The 20,470-nt window shown below is 58.4% G+C and overlaps 1 protein-coding gene across 4 annotated transcripts in view; it reads left to right on the top strand.

Moving 5' to 3' along the window:
* The first annotated feature begins 3,294 nt into the window (after positions 1–3,294).
* Positions 3,295–20,470, top strand: part of GFRA2 (GDNF family receptor alpha 2) — an 89,074-nt gene continuing 71,898 nt past the window's right edge. For 2 of the 4 annotated variants that reach the window (XM_036314831.1, XM_036314827.1), the window contains exons 1-3: positions 3,636–4,342; positions 9,666–9,980; positions 15,735–15,818. In XM_036314831.1, coding sequence (XP_036170724.1) covers positions 4,303–4,342; positions 9,666–9,980; positions 15,735–15,818 — 439 coding nt within the window. In that variant the 5' untranslated portion in view covers positions 3,636–4,302. Of the gene's footprint in view, positions 3,351–3,635; positions 4,343–9,665; positions 9,981–15,734; positions 15,819–20,470 lie in introns of those variants that run through there. The other 2 variants (XM_036314828.1, XM_036314829.1) reach the window with 2 other exon arrangements.

Raw genomic sequence — 20,470 nt, 5'->3', positions numbered from 1 at the left:
GTTAATTGACTGGGGGAGGGCCTGGGTCAGCTGCTGTCCCTTGGCATCTCTGCTTGCCAGGTCCATGGTCCCTGACACATCTTAGTTGGCACTTCTTCTTTTTACTCCTGGCTGTTGCTGTTTTATTTTAGTCTCTGGAGCAAGGGAACCCGCAGCCTCCCTCCCTCCACCAAAGAAAGGGAAGGGATGAGATTTGCCGGGAGCAGCGCAAGTCTGGTCAGTGAGCTCTGCAGCTAATGCATGCGTGTGTGTGTGTGTGTGTGTGTGTGTGTGTGTGTGTAAACTGGGGCGAGGCTCAACCCTCTCTCCTTCGGCTAGTCCTTCTGCCCTCTGTCTGCTTCTCTAATGCTCTTGCCCTCCAGAGACCCCACCCCACAAGATGAGTAGGCCCGCCTAGGGAGAGGAGGGAGAGGAAGGAACTAAAGGCCCACCTGTCCTTCCTGCTCCTGCTCCTGCCAACTCCTGGAGCTGCGAAGGGGAAGGGCTGTCTTGGGTGGACATGAGGCTCCCCTGCTGGTGAGCTCAGGAACAGCTGGGATGGGCCCTGGCCGGTGGTTTGAAGGATGCAGTCCCCGAGGGCCTGGAAAGTGTGTCCGAAGCTTAGCGCTTTTGTTCACACCTGCTGACCCTCCTTTCTCCCGGGACTCCCTGTTGCAAGGTATCATAGGCTTGATCCTCTACCAAGAAGTCTCTGTTTCCCTTGAACTCCCATAGCTTTTCCCTCTCTGCTTGTTGGTTGTCACTTAGGTTTTATGGCTTATCATGGATTCCCAAGTCTTCAGGATTCAGGGGAAAGAGGTGACATTTCATGAGCAGCTACCTATGAACATCTAGGTGTTTGACTAGATGCTGTGTACCGTATCTCATCTAAGCTCTACAAGGTTGGGTGTTTCTAAAATCCCCATTTTATAGACTAGACAACTGTGCCAGCGAGATTAAGTTCACTGTGACTAGTAGGTGTTCATCTGTGTTTCTTCTGCAGATCCTGGCCGGGCGGGGCAGGGGCACTTACAGGTACCAGATGCTGCTCAGAAAATATCTATGTGACACTTGGAATTTGCCACATCTAAGGGCAGCTCAGGTTGAGGGTTGGGGTTGGTAGAAGAAGGTAAAGTGGGAGAGGCTTGGATAGACAGGAGGAAAGACAGGGCCCAAGGTCAGAGTGCCCCAGAGCCACCATAAGATGAATGTTGGTCTGGCCGGTGTTGCCCACTGTCCTTGTGATGGCTGGGTGACACCGAGTCCCGGAAGTGCCTCAGCCAGTCACTTCCTGCTACCAGCTCCTCCCCCTCCTCCCCGCACCAGGAGGAATTAGTGGGAACCACCCCTGGGAGTCCCCTGCTGCTTTCTCAGCCCCTTCACCAGAAAGGGGTGGGAACAGGGCAGAGCTCCCAGATGTTTCAGAGGGTTTTCCTCCTGATGCCCAGCCAGGGTGAAGAGTCATTAAAAAGGATTTTTGGAGGAGGGAGAGGGATGTGCTGAGCAGTACCTTGGGACTTTGGAGGCGGGCCCTTAGAAGAGGGAAGAGCTGCCTGGGTTACAAAATGTGGGGGTGGAGGATATCTGGGCCACCGGAGGGTCCCAGAAGTAGGGGAGGGGAGGGAGAAAGTGCATATAGGACAGGCTCCCAGCCTCTGTGATTCCTGTTGGGTTCCAGTCCTTTAGCCTACACTCTCCTGGATTTTCTGAAGCCGGTTCCTTAAGACGCCTAACGTTTGGGAAGAAGCCAGGAGACCCTGTCAGATGTAAACTCATTTCCTTGAACCTGAGAGGAATGACAGGAGGGCAGCCAAACAGGGCTCCCCCCAGCTCCACACCCCAAACCCTCTTGGCAGGTCCAACACTAACAGGCGGGGCCCACGCCTTCAGGACACCTGTCAATGGCCCGGGGCCCAGGAGAGCGAGGGCCGACGCCCCAGGATTCGCCAGGTGAGAAGAGGCGTTCGGAGGAGCCCTGCGGACCGAGCTTCCCAGGCTGGGGAAGCCGCGCGCCCGCCAATCCGCAAGATGGAAGTTGCTCCCTCTAGCTTTCCCACCGGCGAAGGCTGCTGGTGTTGTGAGCGACCCCTCCCTTCACGCCCAGATCGGTTTCTAGCCCTCGCTCTTCGCTAGAGTCTTGTTCATTTAAAAACGCATCTTAAAAGGCGCCGCCAACGGCACCTGGGATCGAGCTCAGATCCGAGGTTGGGTAGGGCGGAAAGTTTACGAGGCGAGGCGCGTACCCCACCACCGCACACGGGGTGCGCGCGGAGCTGCGTGAAGGAATGTGTGCGCCGAGCCGAGGGATGCAGGCAGCGCTCACCTAGCTAAGGAGGTGTCCGGAGGGAGCGTGAAATGGGGTGCCCGGCGTGCGTGGGTGTGTGCCTCCGCCGCCTCCGCCGCCTCCCCCGTCTTGCCGGAACGTGTCTGCAACCTCACATCTCCTTCAGCCCTTTCCCAGCCTGACGCTTCCTTTTTGGTGTTTCTGCGCGTTTATTGTAAATTCCGTGCCTAAAACACGCCAGTAAGCCCGGCCCATCGACAGATGGATCAATCGCCCCCTTCCCGGCTGGGGGAAGGGGACCCCACTCGGAAGCGGGGAGCTGCCGGCTGCCTCGGGAGAGCTACCTACAACCCAGCCAGCCGCCACGCGCGGGCAGCGAGCCTGGCGCCGAGTCCTGGCCGGGGCGGTCTTGGGGCGCTCCCGCCGGGGTGGGGTACCGGTCCTCGCCGGATCTCTTCGGCGCGGTTCGGGCAGGATCGCCGGCCTCGGAGGCCGTAGCGAGGGCGTCTGGGCGCAGCATTTTTCTGCCCGCGCCGGGGCGGGGAGACATTGGGGAAGGGTCTCAAAGGGCTGCGACGATGGGTGTGCGAGGGGCCAGCGCGCTGCGGCCCTGCGGGGAAAGTTCTCGCGCTCCGCGTGGAGATCACACGTGTGTGCGTGCGAGGGGCTAGACCCGGCCGGCTGGCCTCGCGGGGACGCCGGCGGCTGGCGCTCTAGGGGGTCCTCCTTTTCCACGGCGCCTTCGGGGAGACGCTTGGTTTCGGTTCCCTGGCCAAGGACGCATCCGCCCGCCGAGGGTGCAGCCTCTTCCCCAGACCCAGGCCACCAAGATGGGCTTTTTCTAGCGCCCCTCCCCCAGCCCCTGGGAGGCTCGGGTGCTCTGCACTCCGCGCCCTCCAGCCTCCACTCTGCCTCCCCGCGCGTCCGGGACCCGGTGGCCGAGTGGGCGGGGCAGGAGCCCTAGGGGTTGGAGGGCGAAGCCTGCCCAGAGGGGTGGGGCGCGCGGCGGGGGGAGAAGGCGGGCGAGGAGGCTCGGGGGGGTTTGCGCCGCAGCCCGGAGTCGGTCAGTTTTCGGCCGGGGCGGCAGGTCAGTCCCGGGAAGGGCGGGGGGCCGAGCTCTCCTCTCGGCCTGCGTTCCCGGCGCCACCGCCGCGCCGCCGCCGCCGCCGCAGAGTGTGGTTGCTCCGCCGCGCGCCCGCGCCCCGCGCCGCCGGCCGCCTGGGAGCCCGAGCGCCGAGCCCGGGGCGGAGGAGAGGGGCGCGGGCGCGAGAGCCGCGGCGAGGGAGCCGCGAAGGGGGAAGGGGGCGGGCGGAGGGAGGAGCGGGAGAGAGGGGGAGGGAGGGAGAGGCGAGCGAGGGAGAGCTGGGCAGAGCGAGCCAGAGCTAGAGCCCGAGAGGAGCGGGAGGGAGAGGGAGGAAGACGGACGCACGCCGAGGCTCGGGCGCCGGAATTCCATTAGAAAAAAGTGAGCCGGCCGAGGGGTAGCGGGAGAAGGTTTTTTGAAAATTTCCTTCGTCTGGAGCGAAAGAAGCGACTCGGGTCTCGCGCCCGCCAAGCTCTCGCTGGATTGCTCCCTGGCGCTTGCCCACGTCGGTGGATTGCTCTCCTCTTTGCGTTTTATTCTGACCCCCACCCTCGCCGCTGCCTTCCAACCCCCCGCTCTCCCGGCGCCTCTCGCCCACCTCCCCAGGCCCCTCCAGAGGCGCACGGGGGATCGGATCGCGGGGACCCGCGCTCCCGGGCCGGCGGAGGGACAGCAGAGCGCAGGACCGCTGTCGGCGGGGAGCAGCACCCACAGACACACCTGTGCGTTTCATTCCAGTGGGCGAGGGGCGTCGAGCGGGCCCGCCGCCTTCTTCCCCACCCCCTCCGGCCAGGGGCGAGAATCGCAGCACTCAGGATCTCCATCGGGCGGACTCGCTGGGATCTCCGCATTGGATTTGGGGCTGATTTTCACTGCTTGGCTATATTATTGTCATTTTTTTTTTTTTAACCCAAGGGAGAAAGACAAAAACACAAAACTGTGGGATTTATTTAACATGATCTTGGCAAACGCCTTCTGCCTCTTCTTCTTTCTAGGTGAGTACCTGCGAGCGGCGGGGGCAGCGGGTCCGCGGGAACCAGGGGGCCTCGCAGGCGGCGCGGTCGGGCGCCTGCGAGCAGTCGGGGACGCGGGGGACGAGCGGGGCGCCGGGAGACTGGCGGGGCGACCGGCGGGAGAGCGCGCCGCGGAGCGAGCTAGCCAGGCGCTGCCCGCCCAGCCGGGGCCGGGCGCGAGCCGTGGCTGTCTGGTTAAGAGCGGGGATTAAGAAGGAGACTTAGAACACCCAAGCCATCCCCGCACGTTCGTCTCTCTCTCTCTCTCTCTCTCTCTCTCTCTCTCTCTCTCTCTCTCTCTCCTCACTTACACAATGATGTTCTCATTTCCCTCAAAATAATGGGTTCAAATTGCGGCAACTTAAGAAAAACACACACATAACCGCCCCCCACCCCCAACTCTTGGTCTGGAAGAGAGGAGGGAGGAGAAAGGCTCAGCATGGGGAGAAAAATCCAGGGTCCCCCCTTTCCAGGCCCCCAGAATGGATTGTGGGGGAGCCCATGGGTTTCTCCAGGAGATCTTTGCTGGACTTTTTTGGGTGGGGGGCGCTGGCAGCCATCCCCCACCTGCCAGTGAACCTCTGGACGATGCACCCCGTTTCCAACACCCTGAACCCCTTCCCACAGATCTCTCCCTGGAAGACTTTTCAAGTTTCTCCCCACCCTTTGCCCTCCCTGCTGCCCAGGCCCAGCCAGATGGGGAGGCAGGAGTAGCCGGCTGGGAGCCCTATCATTGCTTTGCCTTCCTCACCCTGGGGGCCAGGGACCCTATAGCTAGCTGGTGGGAAGAAAGGGAAGGAGGCCAAAGTTTGCTTCCTTGGATGATGGAGGAGAGAGCCGTGATGAAAAAACGAGATCTGAACAAAGACCACTACTCATCCTGTAAGCCCCTTCCCCCAAGGGCAGGCAGGAGGGGCTGTCTGGTAACCCCGACCCTAGGCAGCCTCATTCCCACCCAGAATTCCCAGCCCTCACCTCCTTTTATGCTATGTGGCATCTCAGCTGCCTGGGAAGTGGGTGTAGAGAGAGCATTCTGGGAGTGGAGGTGAGGAAAAGAGAGTGTTTGCAAGTGCTGACTGGGAGTCCCAGGCAAGGCTGCTGTCCAGAGCAGGTGCTCCAGGAGGGAGCTGGTGACGTGTGTGTGTGTGTGTGTGTGTGTGTGTGTGTGTGTGTGTGTGTGTGTGTGTGTGAGAGAGAGAGAGAGAGAGAGAGAGAGAGAGACACACACACACATTTGCTTCAGTGTGGGTGCTATTCCTGCCACCCTGGCCAGCTGTGTGATGAGCCAGGCTGGGTCATGAGTGCACCTCCTGAAGGAGGGGAGGGGGGAGGCCTGGCAGGTAGGTGCTGGTCTCAGAAAGATGTGGGTGGTGTAAGTGCCTCCTGACCAGGACAGGGGATTTCAGTGAAGATTGGCCCTGGGCCTTTTGTCCACCTGTCTTCTCCCCCTCCCCCAGCATGAGTTTCCCAGGGGGCTTGGCCCTGCTCTAGGGTGTGGCCCTCACCTTCCTGCTGCCCAAACCAGAGACTGCTTCTCTGCAGGTAGGAGGGGCTGAGGCCGGAAGCTGGGTCGGTGCTCCGGGTTCACTGAGTGCCTGCATCCAGTCCCGGCAACCCTCTGCCAGTGGACTCTGTTTCTGAAGGGGCCATTCTAAGACCTGACCTTTCTCCACACTGGTTTGAAAAGCCAGCTTTCTGGGCCAAGAAGAAAAGAAAACTGTGTTTTGTGGAAAAGCCATTAGGTTGCTCACTGCTGCTGCACCCACTCCAGGCCCGCAGGACTCCCAGGCGTAGGCACTCTAAGGTCCGGAGTGGAGGAGGGCATAAGGGACCCTCAGGCATCTCCAGGCCCAGACCCCCATGCTGCAGGCAGGCCTTTCCCAGCTGGGAGGGCTGCGGAGGTGACAGTGTTCTCATGGTGCAGGTGTGGGTGTGTGGGTATGAGGGTGTGCTGGTCAGAGATGCCCACCCTGGTGCCTGCGACCTGGGGGCTGAGTGGTGAGAGGAGGGTGAGAGGAGGGTGAGAGGAGGGTGAGAGCCGTGAGAGCGGTGGGGCCAGCAGCCCCTTTGGTCAGAGCCAAAGTTCCTTTCCCCTGAGAAGCCCCTTTCCAATGCTGGGCAAGGGGTTAACTGAGTGACCACAGAACATTGCAGAGGTCTGGGTGAGGCCAGTCAAGAAGGAAGGGATAGGTTGGTGCTAAGGAAACTTCAGCCCTAGGGCTTCTTTCTTGGAAAGGAGTTGGTTGGAAATTCCACTTGGGGGAGAGGTTTCCCTGGAGCTTTGGTTGGGAGCATGGTGAAGCATGTTTCCAGGAGTGGGGCCTTCCGTGTGCCCCTCCCAAGGTTCTGAGTGAGGTCTGCAGGGGGGAGGCCTGGGGGCCCAGCCATCCTGCCACCCAGTGCTGGCATTCCCAGGGAGATGAGTGATGGGAAAAGCCACTTGGGGGCGGGGTCTGGTCAGAGGGCCAACTTTACATTGACAACTCCTGTCTGGCAGGTACTCAATGCAGCAGAGTGCTATAGCTCTGTGTAGCCGCGTAGTACGCCCCCCCCCCCCCCCCGCCTCTAGAACAGCGGTTCTCAACCTGTGGGTCGCGACCCCTTTGGGGGTTGAACGACCCTTTCACAGGGGTCGCCAAAACCATCGGAAAACACATATATAATTACATAATGTTTTTGTGATTAATCACTATGTTTTAATTATGTTCAATTTGTAACAATGAAAATACATCCTGCATATCAGATATTTACATGACGATTCATCACAGTAGCAAAATTACAGTTAAGAAGTAGCAACAAAAATGATTTTATGGTCGGGGGGTCACCACAACATGAGGAACTGTATTAAAGGGTTGCGGCATTAGGAAGGTTGAGAACCACTGCTCTAGAAGCTCTCCCACACCTCTTTTCTGGACGGATCCAAGTTTCCTCTTGATCTAGAACTTGGGCAGGCCACCAGGATACCTTCTGACCTTTATTTTCCTGGAATTCTTGGCCCTGAGTTGCCATGATTTCCTTCCCTGGCTGGGATTCATTGCTTCAGGGGGTCATGCCGTCAACTAGAGGAGTCAGGGACAGGTGGCAGTCGGGTAGTTTGGCGAAAGGACGCACCTGGCCTCTGCTGAGCATCTCCCACCTGGTCCCACGTGCTCGCTGGCAGGATGGGGAAGCCCTTGCTTGGACACAGAGCCAGGATTCTGTAAGGATCTAGACCCCACTCACAGGGCAGGCAGGGTAAGTGTCCTTATTGCCCCAATCCCCTGGGCCTGTGTCCTGATCAGCAAGCCTGTGAAGGTGCCCCTTTCTCAGTCCACTTCAGATACAGTCAAGGTGGGAGGGGAGGAACCTGCTGGGATGCAGGGTTGACGATCAAAGTCAGTGGAAGGCCAAGGGCTGGGTTGGTCTTAAGGCTCCAGCTGGCTGGCTGGCTGGCTAGGTGGGGCAGCAGGTGCAAGTGAGGCTGGGTCAGCTCAGCTGCTCCTGGGTGGCCCAGATGCACCGAGTCCTGCTCAGGGATCTAGGAATTTGCTGAAGCCGGGAAATAAAGCAGATGCCCCACTATCCAGCCAACACTCCATGCTGGTTTCTTCTCTGGTCTGTCTCAGCCTGGCCACAGCCTTCAGCTCTCCCTGTCCTGAGGCAGAAGTGTGGTCCGCGGGCAGAGGAAATGTCTGTCACTCTTGCCCTCGAGGCCTTCTCCACTGCAGGCCCACCCTCTGCTCCTCTTCGGTGGCTGGTGGGTAGGCCTGGTCTCTCTAGGAGTGGGTTCCTCTCCCTTCTGGCTCTGTCGGGAGGAACCGGCTCTCAGTGCAGCGCTCTGCCTCTAGGTGTCGCTGTCTCCCTGCGGTAGCTGCCCCCTGAGCAGGGCTTCTCGGGGAAGGAGTGAGACCTGGCAGTAGAGATGGGGGATTCTTCGGATATTGAGGAGGGGACTTCTGGCCTAGGATCATTTTATGTCTCATGGCCGGATGGAGTGGAGGAAGACTCCCAGATCACGACTTGGATCTTGGAAAAGGCAGTCTTGGCTCTGGGCCACGTTACGGGCTTTTTCTGGGGCAGGATCTGGAGTGAGGGGCTTGGAGAGGACAGGGAGACCAGCAGGATGTCTGTGATAGATGCAACCATGTTAGGAGCTTGGTTTTGAAGGTCCCTGCCCTTCACCTCTGAATCTTCTTAACTGACGCCCCCTCTCCCAAGGGCTGTGGGTGTGGACCCTCTGGGCTGTGGACAGAAGCGGGGCCTCAGCTTCCTGCCTGTTCACTTTTGGAGAAGCCGGGCTCCATGTGTGAGACGAGGGCCGAGGAGGGACACACTTCCCCTTTTGCAATTGGCTGATCATTTGGGTTTTGGAAAGAAAGGAAAGACGGGGGGAGAGGGTTTCAGAGGAGGGTGGGAGGAGAGAAAAAGAAATAGGAGAGAGAGTGAGAGAGGAAATGATTTGCGTGGAGCATTTTTTGGGAGGGGCTGGGGTGTAGATTGTCCTGAGGAGGCACCATTTCGGGTCTTGGCAGCTGTGAAGTGGCCTGGGCGAGTGGAGGCTGGGCCGGGAAGGGGTAGCTCTTTCCTCGGATGTACCTCAGAGCACAGGATCAGGACTGTCTCCCATTCTCTTTCTCTCTTTCTTTCTAAAATGCTTTTTTTTTTTTTTTTTTTTAAATTTTCAATTACAGAACTCAGAATGAATAGGCTAGGGGTCCAAGAAGCCTTTTCAGCCTGTGTGTGACCTTCAGTTGTCATCGCCCTTCTCTGGGCCTCAGTTTCCCCAGGGTAAAATCTGGGGGCTGCACTCTGTGGTGTCAGAGGTCCTAACAGGCTATGAAAGTTAAATTGCTTTCTGCTGCTTACACGGCATAATCAGTGCTGTGGTGGGCCTCTGACTGGAACTGAAGCTGACAGGAGGCTTGAGGGTTATGAATGTGATCCCCTCTGCTCACCCCAGCCGGCCCTGCAGCCCCAGCTCTCTGCTGAGGCTCTTACATTGGCCTTCTGGCATGGGCCTTGCTCGAGGGCCTTCTGGCGGGCCCAGTGCTGAGGGTGACAGGGTGGAGGCAGCTGAGGATCTGATAGAGCCAGGGCAGAGGGCAGCTGCTTTCTCCGTGGGGTTTGAGGAGGAAGGTTGGTGTCTTAGGACCAGCAGCCCCTCCTCTGACCTGCTCTGTTGGGAGGTGGCACTGAGTCGGCCTTGATGTGCTCCGGAGGAAATGGGTGTGATTTCCAGAGGGTCCTGACCGACCCTCAGCCCTGCATCTTGTGTGGGAGACTGTGGTGGCCTCACTCATGCTTGTCTTCCCTCCCCACCACCCAGACGAGACCCTCCGCTCTTTGGCCAGCCCTTCCTCCCTGCAGGGCCCCGAGCTGCACGGCTGGCGCCCCCCAGTGGACTGTGTCCGGGCCAATGAGCTGTGTGCCGCTGAATCCAACTGCAGCTCCCGCTACCGCACGCTTCGGCAGTGCCTGGCCGGCAGGGACCGCAACACCATGCTGGCCAACAAGGAGTGCCAGGCGGCCCTGGAGGTCCTGCAGGAGAGCCCGCTGTATGACTGCCGCTGCAAGCGGGGCATGAAGAAGGAGCTGCAGTGCCTGCAGATCTACTGGAGCATCCACCTGGGGCTGACCGAGGGTAAGCCGGGGGGTGGCGGTGGTGGTGCGGGGTGTGGGGGCCCAGGTTCAGGGGCAGGACGGGGTAGTGGAGTGAACTGGCCAGCTCCTTAGCCCTCCTCGCTGGGGGAAACAAGAACCCAGAAGTAGCCTCCTGACCTGGGAGGCAGCTGAGGAGGAGAGAAGGCAGGGTGGTGGGAGGAGAACAAGGCTGGAGCAGGGGTGAAGGGGCAGGAAACACACCAGGGACAGAAGGACCTATGACCGTGTGAAGGGGTCACAAGAAAAGGTGAGGTAAGAGTCCCAGGCGATGGAGAAGTGAGAACAGGATAGAGAGACGGACCGGGACCGGCCCTGTGCCTGCAGAGCTGAGCTGCCAGCACACCAGCTCCTGCCACTCCCGCTGCCTGGGCACCCAGTGCGGGCTGCCCCTTCCCGCTCTTCCTGCTCCAGGAGACCCATCTTCAGTGGCTCCTGACCCCGTGGCTGGCCTAGGCACCTTCTGCAGGGCTTGGAGCAGTGTGAGGGCAGCAGGTCCATATTCCTCAGTAGGCCTGCCCCCAAGTCCCCAGGTAGAACTGTAAACTCCCCCCCTTCCCCATCCCGCCAAAGACTACCTCCCCCATGTCCTCCGCCTGCAGAGTGAAGTAAGGCGGATTTGCATACATTGTAGGAGGGTGGCCACCTGGGTCAGACGTTCATTTATTAATTCAACAACTGTTTATTGAGAGTTTACCACCTGGTACGTGTTGTGGAAAGAGTAAGGAACAAGCTGGGGCAGCCTCTGCCTTCGTGGAGCTCATAGTCGGGGGGTGCAGACAAGAGAGGGCTTTCTGTCATTTGGGGGTGTGAGTGCTGTGGGAAGCACTGGGCGCTGTGGGAGCACTGAGGAGGGGCAGCTAACCCCTTGTCACAAAATCTTGAGAGCCTTCCTGGAGGAGGCAGCCTCGCAGCTGAGACTAAAGAGTGAGCTGCAGTTACAGAATGAAGAGCTGTGGGGAGAGCGTGGGAGGTGCAGGGAGGGCTGGGCAAAGGCGGCGTGGGAGGGAGCGGAACCGCTTATGGACCCACAGGTGACAGTGTGCAGAGGGGCCGCGGGAAGTGGGTGGGGTGAGGAGAGGTGGAGGGTAGCGTTCTGCTGGGCGGCAGGGCGCCTGGGCAGTGTTGGTGAGACGATCCTTGCGCTCCGCTTCAGGGACGCTCATGTGTTTTCATGAATAGCGCAGACTGAGGGACTGGAAGGCGCCGTGTGACACAGGCCCGGGATCATGGTGTCCGAACGAGGACAGGGCAGGAAAGGAGGAGCTAAGAGCTGTTCAGGAGGTAGAACCCACAGGGGTTGGTGAAGGGAGCGAAGAGTCAAGGAGGCCGCCCAGTTTCTGTCTTGGGAGACTGGTGGGTGGGGGGTCCGGTGGCAAGAAGCAGCAAAGGTGTTGAGTGGGGGGAGGGCAGGGAGATGATGAGTATTTGGGGGCAGGTGCCTCTCCTTGGCCATGCCCTTCGGACAGCTGGGTGTGCAGGGCCGGAGCTCAGGTGGCAGGGATTTTGGAATCGCCATCAGCCTGTAAGTAGGAACCGGGCAAGGGAGTGGGTGCCATCTCCATGGGAGGACCAGCAGCATGTAAAGATGTGCAGGGAGGGAGGGGGCCGGCGATGGTGACGGAGGAGGAGGCTGGGGGAGAGCGAGGGGCAGCGGAAGACCAGGGAGAGCTTAGGAGTGCGCCAGTCTCCAGCCCTTTAGGTCCAGCAGAAGAGGGTGGGACAGGGTCCTGGGGCCCTGGGGTAAGCTTCTTAGGTGGCTGCTGGGAGCAGAAGCCTGGTTAGGGGGTGAGTGGGAGCTGGGGGGTTACAGATGATGTATGTGGACAGCAGCTCCTAGAATCTTGGTGTGAAGAGGAGAGAAGAACAAAGGATGACATATTTTTTAAGAAGCAAGAAGGTTGGGCAGTTTAAATTCTAAGGCAGGACAGTGTGATGGAGATGCTGAGGTGAAGGGGAGAGGGGTGCTCTGTGGAAAGTGCCTGGGAGAGGGGAGGGGCGGGTCCAGGGCCCGGGAGGGGTTAGGTTAGCCTTAGGTCAGAGGAGCAATCCTACCTCCAGGTGCTGGAGGGAAGGAGGAAACAGATCAGGTGTGGAGGCCAGATAGCGAGGGGTTCCTGACCAGTGGCCAAGATAGTTCAACTCTGCCCCGAATATAGCAGTAAGCTGTGCATATAATTATCAATAGCACCTCCATTAATAACAGAGTGATTCCTCGTGAATCAGGTGGCCATTCCTCCCATTTCTAGCAGCCTCGAGTTCTAGAACTAGAAGTGGGGCCCATGCACTGAGACCGGAGCTGCCTGTGCCCCAGGCTGACTCTAGCGCACAGAAGACGAAGGTCCCTGATTCAGTGAGCTGGGTCCTTTAGTTTCCTGTTTTATTTCCAGCAGCCTTCCATTTCAACCCCAGGCAGACTGGCAGCAGGTCGGGTGGGGGCTGCAGAATGCACGGGGGAGGGGACAGAATTGCCAGCAGAAGAGCCAGGTGGGCTGCCTGAGACCTTCCCAGTGAGGGGCTCCCTTTGGGGACTTCTGATTGGAGCTGGGCCCTGAGGTGTCTGGAGGTAACAATAAGCATTCCGTATGTTTATGCTGCGGACTGCCCTGTGGTCTGCCAGGTCCTTTTGACCCGGAAATGTCTGGCTGGAGACAGCTTGCTTCCAAATCTTGAGCTGCTGTTGGTTTATTTACTCAACGAATATCTGTTAAGCCCCTACTGTGTGCTTCAGAGGGTGATAGGAGCCACAATCAGTCCCTATGCCTGGTCCCTATACCAGCCAGCCAGCGTAAGGGCTGGGAGACCCTTCCCCTGGGCCCCATGCTTATCTTATTCCACAGAACCCAGCCCCCTCCAGCACTCCCCTCCCCCAGGATTCTACAATCTCCTACCCCCGGGTCTTGGGGCTCAGAGGTAGTTTCTGCTAAGAGCTGAGCATGGGAAGCCTGGAGGCCTTTTAAGGGCAGGTACAGTTCCTGTGAGTTAGAGGATCTATGTGACAGTTTATTATTCATGGTGTGGGGGAAGTGGTCCCCTGAGCACCTCCTCCCTGTTCCTAATAACATTGAGTAACCTGGCCTGGTCCCTGGGGTGGGTGGGCGGATGGGGAGAGGAGAGGCCTGTGCAGGTCTGGACTTTGGTTCTTGTCTTCTCTTTGGCCCCAGCTGGGGGTGAGAGTTCCCTGGGGGTCCCTCCTACTCCCTCTGCCTGAGGCTCAGGTCCTCAGCCAGCGGTGGTGGCAGGAATGTGGCCTCTACTAAGCTCCTAGAGCGGGGGTGGGGAACCTTTTTCCTGCCAAGGGCCATTTGGGTATTTATAACATCATTCGCAGGCCATGCAAAATTATCAGCTTACAAATTAGCCTGCTATATTTGGTCGAATATTTAATCAACTCATCCCTAATGCCTTGTGAGTTGGTTGAATGTTTAAAACCAGGGCCAGACCAAATGGTTTCTTGGGTCTTATACGGCCCCTGTGCCAGACGTTCCCCACCCCTGTCTAGAGAGTTCCAACTGCAAGGGATATTCAGCCCCACAACCATTTTGGTGGGGAAGCTGATGTGCAGGGAGGAGAAGTGGTACCCAGGGCACACAGCAAGCTAGAGGAGGGGCAGGCCTGACTCCTTATCCAGCCGCTTTCCAGTGCCCTGGGGAGGTCCTGTGGCCTGGGCCCGTCCTCCCTTTCATCACCACCGCCACCACCACTGCCACCACCGCTGGTGTTTACAGGGCGGAACTGTTGCTGTTGGACATCTTGCCCTTTTCAAAGGTGACAGTGAAGTTCAGGGCTACCCTGGTCCTTCAGACGCGAGCAGGAGAGACCTCTCCCAGGTCCTCCCAGGTCGTGCACACAGAGGCGCAACCAGCCCCCTTTTCTGGAGTCTGCAGCATAGCAGACCGAATGTCCTGATTTGGCTTCGGTCTGGCTGACAGGGATGCTCAAGTAGCCAGGCCTTGGGTTTCCACCGGTGAATTCTGTTGCCCTGAGAAGAATGGACTCCTCCCAGCCAGTCCTGGGAATAGGCCATTCCCTCCCCCTCGCCCCCCCTCCTCACACCCTCCCAGCCAGTCATCTGGCTGAGCTGTGCCCAGGTGTGGCGCTGCACCCCATGCAGCAGTGAAGGACAGGCCCTGCTCTGGGGGAGCAGGCCAGCTGGCGGGAGACGGATCCTGTTTAAGAAGAGCTTGGTTTCAATAACACTTTATTTTTGGGGACAGCATTCATAATGATTAAATACTTGGACCCCGTCACCAACTGCTTGGGTTTGAAGTTTGACTCTGTCACTTACCAGCTGTGTGGCCTTGGGCAAGTTACTTAACAGCTCTGTGCCCTTATCAATAAAATAGGGAGACGGATGGTGCCTACCCCATAGATAAATTTAAGAGGACTAAATGAGTTAGTACATCCACTTCCAGTAGGATTGGCACGTGGGAAGCACAGGATAACATTAACGTCATTTTTATTACCAAATACTTCCTAAGCTCTTACGTTATTTGGCCTCAACAACTAGCACTGGCTGGCAACCCTCCCCCAGGGAGTTTCTCCAGGGCTGGTGGGTAGAGTGGAGGCCCCAGGGGGAAGGTGGGGCTGGAGGCAGGCCTGAAGGGACAAGTAACGTTTGGGTGTTGCAGGGCCTGAGGGGTGCTCCCATGAGGTAAAGTGAAGGGTGGGGCCATTTCTCTAGGGGGAATGCACTTCCCGTGTTGTCTGTCGTGGGTCCCCTTTTCTGGAGTCTGCAGTACAGCAGACAGGAGGCTTTGTTCCACGTACCAGCAGGGGCTGGTTACGCCTCTAGGGTGACCTCATGGGCTGGCTGACCAAGCCCCTCACCGAGGATTCCCCGTCTGGATGGCAGGCACCTTCCTGCAGGAGGCCCCCATGGATGCCGCCCACATGGGGTCCCCTTAGGAAGGAGGAGCCTGTCCATAGCCCAGGGCCCTGGGTGGGTGGGAGCTCACAGTGTGAGGCTGTGGGTCATCACTATCTCCCTGGCCCTCCACTCACATGAACAGCCCGAGTGATTATTCATTGATTTCTTCTCACGGTAACATCTCAAGAGGATATTTCCTTCCCGTCAAGGCGGTGGCAGAGGGGGCAGGAGTCTGATGACGTGGTAGGGGGTCTCTAGGGCAGCCCTGTGCCACTGATCTCCTGTCACTCCCTTGCCTTGCCTTTCGCTGAGCTTCTAACGCACCCGAAGGTCTGAGAAGCCAGCAGGTGGTGGGCAGATATGTAGGGAGTCGAGGAGGGGGTCAGGCCAAGAGGAGCTGGGGTCAGGCCTCCATTCAGCAGACCTTGGGCCCTCCAGCCAGATTCTCCCGGCGTCATGGTGGGAAGCAGAGGTGCGATGGGAGAGGACGCTGGTGGGAGGGCTGGGAGATGGCAGGCCAGCTGCTGCCCCGAGGAGCTGTGTGATCACAGGCAGGTTGCTTCACCTCTCTGGGCCACCTCCACGCCCTGCCTTGTGAAATGAGGGCGTCGTACTGAACAGTGGGACCTGGCCTTCCCCAGGCTGTCATGGTTCCATCTCCCCAGGCCTTCTTTCCAGAGCATTCAGCAGTCCTTAAGGCAGGCCATGTCGGGGCACGAGGGAGAGTTAGGCAGCCTGACCTGCTCTGGGGGACGTCCACTCCAGCTGGAGGAGATAACCGGTCCCTGTGACACTCCAACTCTTCACTCATGACCTCCCCTTCGCTTTCAAAGGGGCCCCTGGGCCTGACGATGTTCTCTTTTCCAGGGGAGGAGTTTTACGAGGCCTCACCCTACGAGCAAGTGACCTCCCGCCTCTCCGACATCTTCAGGCTCGCGTCCATCTTCTCAGGTAAGTGGGCTGGTGCTGGGGCCTCCCGGTTCTCGTCTGGTCCCGGTGCAGCAGGTGGCGTCCTGGGCTGGCTCAGGGTCCTGGCCTGTAGCGCCAGCAAACCCCTGACCGGCTCTGAGCGTCAGATAGATCCTCATCTGTAAAAGGAGGCAGCATGCCCGCCCCAGGCTCTGCATGGAGCAAAGGGGTTATGGGAACTGCCTTGCTCGAGCCGGCCAGGCAGCAGGCCTCTGACATGAAACCTGCTGTCACTCTCCTCTTCGTCACCTGTCTTGCCCGATGGGTCCCTCTTGCAGTTCCCCTGCTCTTCTGTTCTAGTTGTTCAAGCTCTTTGTGCCTCAGTCTCCTCAGCTGTGCAATGGGGAGCATACCTTGGAGATGGCTGCGAGGTCTGAAGGAGCCAGTGGTTGTTAAGGGCTCAGCGTGCTGCTGGGTGAGCCTTCAGGAAGTGTGGGCTGTGGTTGTTGGTGTTCATGTCACTGCTGTCCATTCTGCTGTGGGTTCCCTACCCCCCCAGGGCTCCGCTCCTTGCACCCCACTGAGGGGCCTCTGAGGAAGGGCTCTGAGCCCCAGGGCAGGAGAAGGACCAGGTTAAACTCCAGCTTTGGTCCTTTCTTCCTGACCTTGTTGTTCCTTCTGCCATTTGGGGGCCCAGTGGGCCCAGGGCAGTCTGCCCCTGCTTGGGCACTGGGGGGTGGCTTCCGGTCTTGGAACTGCTCTGTGGGGCTGGGGTGAGCTCTCCTGGAGTCACCTGGTGCTAGAAGGTGGCAGGGTGGGCTTGTTCCCTGGGATCCTGTGCCCGGGCCCCTGTTTTCCAGCTGGTTTCGAGGCAGGATTTGAAGCCTTCTGGGGTGTCCTTGCTCTAAGCCAGGGTTCCTCACCAGCACCACTGCTGGTACGTGGGCCTGGGTAGATCTTGTGGGAGGAACCCACCCTGTGCATTTAGGATGTGGAGCAGCATCCCTGGCCTCTGCCAAGGGATGCCAGTAGCACCCCCTCCCCAAGCGTGACAACCCCAAATATCTCCAGACATGGCCTGGGACACATTTGCTGCCAGTTGAGAAGCAGTGCTCTAAACTGTGACACAAAAGACCTGTGAGCCCCCAAGCCCTTCCGAATGGAGAATTCTCTAGGACAGTGCTGCTCAAACATTTTCTCATTATTACCTCCTAAGGAGAAAAATTAATCCTCTCTAACTGGGGAAATAGTCTGCTTGGGCTGCCATAACAGAATAGCATAGACTGAGCTATTCATTCATTCATATTAAACAATATGAATGTATTATCTTACAGCGCTGGAGGCTGGAAGGTCAAGATCAAGGTTGGGCAGGGCTTGGTTTCTGGTGAGAGCTCTCTCTCTGACTTGCGATGGCCACCTTGTCACTGTGTCCTCACAGGGTGGGGTGGGACAGGAGAGTAGTTGGGGGTGAGTGGGAGAGAGAGAGAGAGAGAGAGAGAGAGAGAGAGAGAGAGAGATCTCTTGTTATAAGGCCACAGTCCTCTCAGATTAAAACTCCACCCTTATAACCTCACTCAACCTTAACTACCTCCTAAAAGCCTTCTCTCCAAGCACAGTCACATTGGGGGTTACTGCTCTTTGAGGGGCACAGTTTAGTCCATAGCAAGTGCCAAGAAATAAAGTGTTGTCAGACAGGGTTGAGTTCTGGAGGGCCACAAACCACTGTAATGTTTATTTTGTTTTTGCCAAACCAAGAACCAATTTTTGTTTCCTTGAGGGTGACACCACCCTCTCCTGTTGAGAATGCATGCTTCAGGGATTGAGACGGGACATTATGCATGTGCCTGGTGAGAGAAACCCTGGACACCCCTGAGAAGGGAGACACTGGCTAAAGGGTGACCATTTGGACATGCCCCAGGGCCTGGTGGTGGCGAAGGGCACGGAGGCTGCAAAGATGGTCTGTGCGTTGAGCTCCCTGGCTGGGCTGTCACCATCAAAGCCCCCAGGGGGGTAAGAACAGAGGTGTGGGGCTCGGCAGCTTGTCGTCTGGCTTGCCTGTGGGCACTGTGGTCAGGCTATAGGCCTTGCCCGTCCGACAGGCTGCCCTGGGTGAGGGGTTGACTGAGGTCTCTCCCAGCACACATTCTGCTTCTTACATTTTCTGGTTCGTGCTGGGTAGAAATCCACCCTGGACCACTCCTCTGAGACAGTGCTCGGGGGCACAGATGCAGGTGGAAGGTGTCGTTGGCATGTGGATGCTCTGGTGGGGATGCCCTGGCGGCTCTGGCATACCCCTTCCCCACCCTACAGTAGCTCAGGTACCAGCTGAGTTCTGCACGTGGGTGGGAGCCATTGGGTCTAACTTCAGTAAAGAAGCAGCTTTGGCTTAGTCCCTGAGGGTTGAAGGTCAGACGTCCTCATTTCAGTCCGGCCCCTGCTGCTCCCTGGGCTCACATTAAGTATCTTCTTAGCAGAAAATCTTTACGTAATGGACTTGACACTCTGTGGGACAAGGATGTTGACAAGATAAATGAGGAAATGACTAGGTCTGCAGCTCAATGAATCAGCTGCCTTCACCCGCTGCCCTGGATGCCTGGGCCCTGGGGACCGCTCCCTGCAGTGAGGGAAGGCTTCAGGGTCTGAAACAGCTCCCTCCTCATCACCCCCGTGGACTCTGCTCCACCCATTGCAGCTCCAGAGCTGGTGCACGGGTGGCTCTGTGTGGGGCGACTTGGGTGCATCTCTGGGTGAGGAGGCCCTGGCCTGGCCAGCCCAAAACCAAGTGGGCCATGGTGGGCTCAGCAGAGAGAAGGCTGGGTGGGGAGCAGGGAGGCCCAGGGTCCAGGGCATTCCCTGCCACAAGTCAGCGGAAGGGCTTGGGCAGGTCACTTCTGCTCCAGACCTTGCATTTTCTTTCTGAAGAAAGGAGGTGTGAACTTGAAGTAGTGCTCCCCAATCTTTCCCCATCGGGGTGCTCAGACCATGGCAGTATTGTTGGCACACTTGGATGATCAGAGCAGCTTGGAGCTCAGCGATTGCAAGCCCTTGCCAGGCTTCCCTGCCAGCAGAGGGGTCTGTATCTGGGCACACAGGTCACCTGCCTGTAGCTCGCTGGTGGGGAGGCCTGGCCTGGTGATCCAAGATGTTGCACGGATGCTTTGGGACAATAAGGCTGCTGCGTTAGGGCTGTGTGGAGCCCCTCCCACTTCCACACATGCTGTATGCTGCCCCTTGTCTTGGTGGCTCTCCTCCAGGACCTGCTGCCCCCCGCTGGGGCCTCAGGGGCTGTAAGAAGGATGCTGCTGTATCCTCTTCATTGTCTGAGAATTCAGGGCCCTGGTGCAGGGCATCCTTGGATGTGTGTTCTCCTTCTCTCTCGCCTTCTCTCTCTAATGGGGTTCTTGGAAAGTCCTACTGGGATTCTGTTGGCAAAGAAAGCTGCCAGGATTACCCAACCCTCTCTGATGCCAGAGGCCCTGGGGGCAGGGCTAGCCCTCTCCTCCTCCCTGCCCAGGGCAGACACAGGCCTTGGGCTCAGTGGCTGGATCAGGGATTCCTGGTGTCCAGTGAGTCCCAAGTCCAAGGCCAGGGGAAGAGCAGTCTGGATCCACGCTGAACCAGGTGACAGTGATGTTGGGGGCATCCAGTGTCCTGCCCCAGCCTTGTAGATGGGCAAGGAGATTCCATGGAGGAAGAGTGAGGTCTGTCCTCTTTCTAGCAATTCAAACTGCCCTTGGAAACATAAGCTGGAGTGTTTAGTGCACCTGGTGCGTGGGAGGAGTGTGTGGGCCTTGAGCCACACAGTGCTGGGTCTGAATCCCACCTGCTCTGCTTAGGGCTGTGTGACCGTGGCCTCGCTGTGGCCGTTCAGAGCTGTATGGCCTCTGTTTGTCCAGTGGGAGTGTGGCACCTGCTCACAGGGTAGATAAGGAGGATTCTATGAGAATGGATGCAGGGAGAGGGACGGCGAGTCATCCTCTCTCTGGCGAGGATGTTCAAGGCTGAAGTTGGGAGTCCCTCTGTCCCCGAGCTTCTGTGACCTTGGGGATACTGGATCCCAGCTGGTTTCACCTGGGAGGCAGGAGAGGCTGGAATAAGGTGGAGAGGAGAGAAAGGCTTCTTCGGGCAAGAAGAGGTTGTCCAGGCAAAGAGAAGTCACGGAGGGGCCATGTGGAGAGGGAGGGGAGCAGAGATGCCCTGTCCACCTGGAGGAAGGCCTTCCAGGTGAGGACGAAGGGCCCGGGCAGGCCAGGCAGTGGTTTTCCTCCCAGCCACGGCCATGCCTAAGGGACAGGAGAAGTGACAGGCAGTGGCTGGCTGGGCGGTCAGCAGGCGCTGCCTCCACATCCTTGGTGAGGGGCGGGGCCTCCAGCGTGGCACGCGAGCATTTCTGGATGCTTGGGCACGGAGCATGTTTATGCAAACATGTCCTCCCCTTTCTGTAGCTAGGAGGGAGCTCAGAGATCACCTAGGCCTGTGGTCGGCAAACTGCGGCTCGCGAGCCACATGCGGCTCTTTGGCCCCTTGAATGTGGCTCTTCCACAACATATCGGCTCTTCCACAAAATACCGACTTCTGTGCATGGGCCACAAAGTTTCAATCGCTCTGTATGTACACGCCCGCACGTGGTATTTTGTGGAAGAGCCACACTCAAGGGGCCAAAGAGCTGCATGTGGCTCGCGAGCCGCGGTTTG

Source organism: Myotis myotis, unplaced genomic scaffold, assembly GCF_014108235.1.
Source record: "Myotis myotis isolate mMyoMyo1 unplaced genomic scaffold, mMyoMyo1.p scaffold_m19_p_6, whole genome shotgun sequence".
NCBI lineage: Eukaryota > Metazoa > Chordata > Mammalia > Chiroptera > Vespertilionidae > Myotis > Myotis myotis.
Note: the sequence above shows the minus strand (reverse complement) of the source record. Positions and strands in the feature narration are given on the sequence as shown.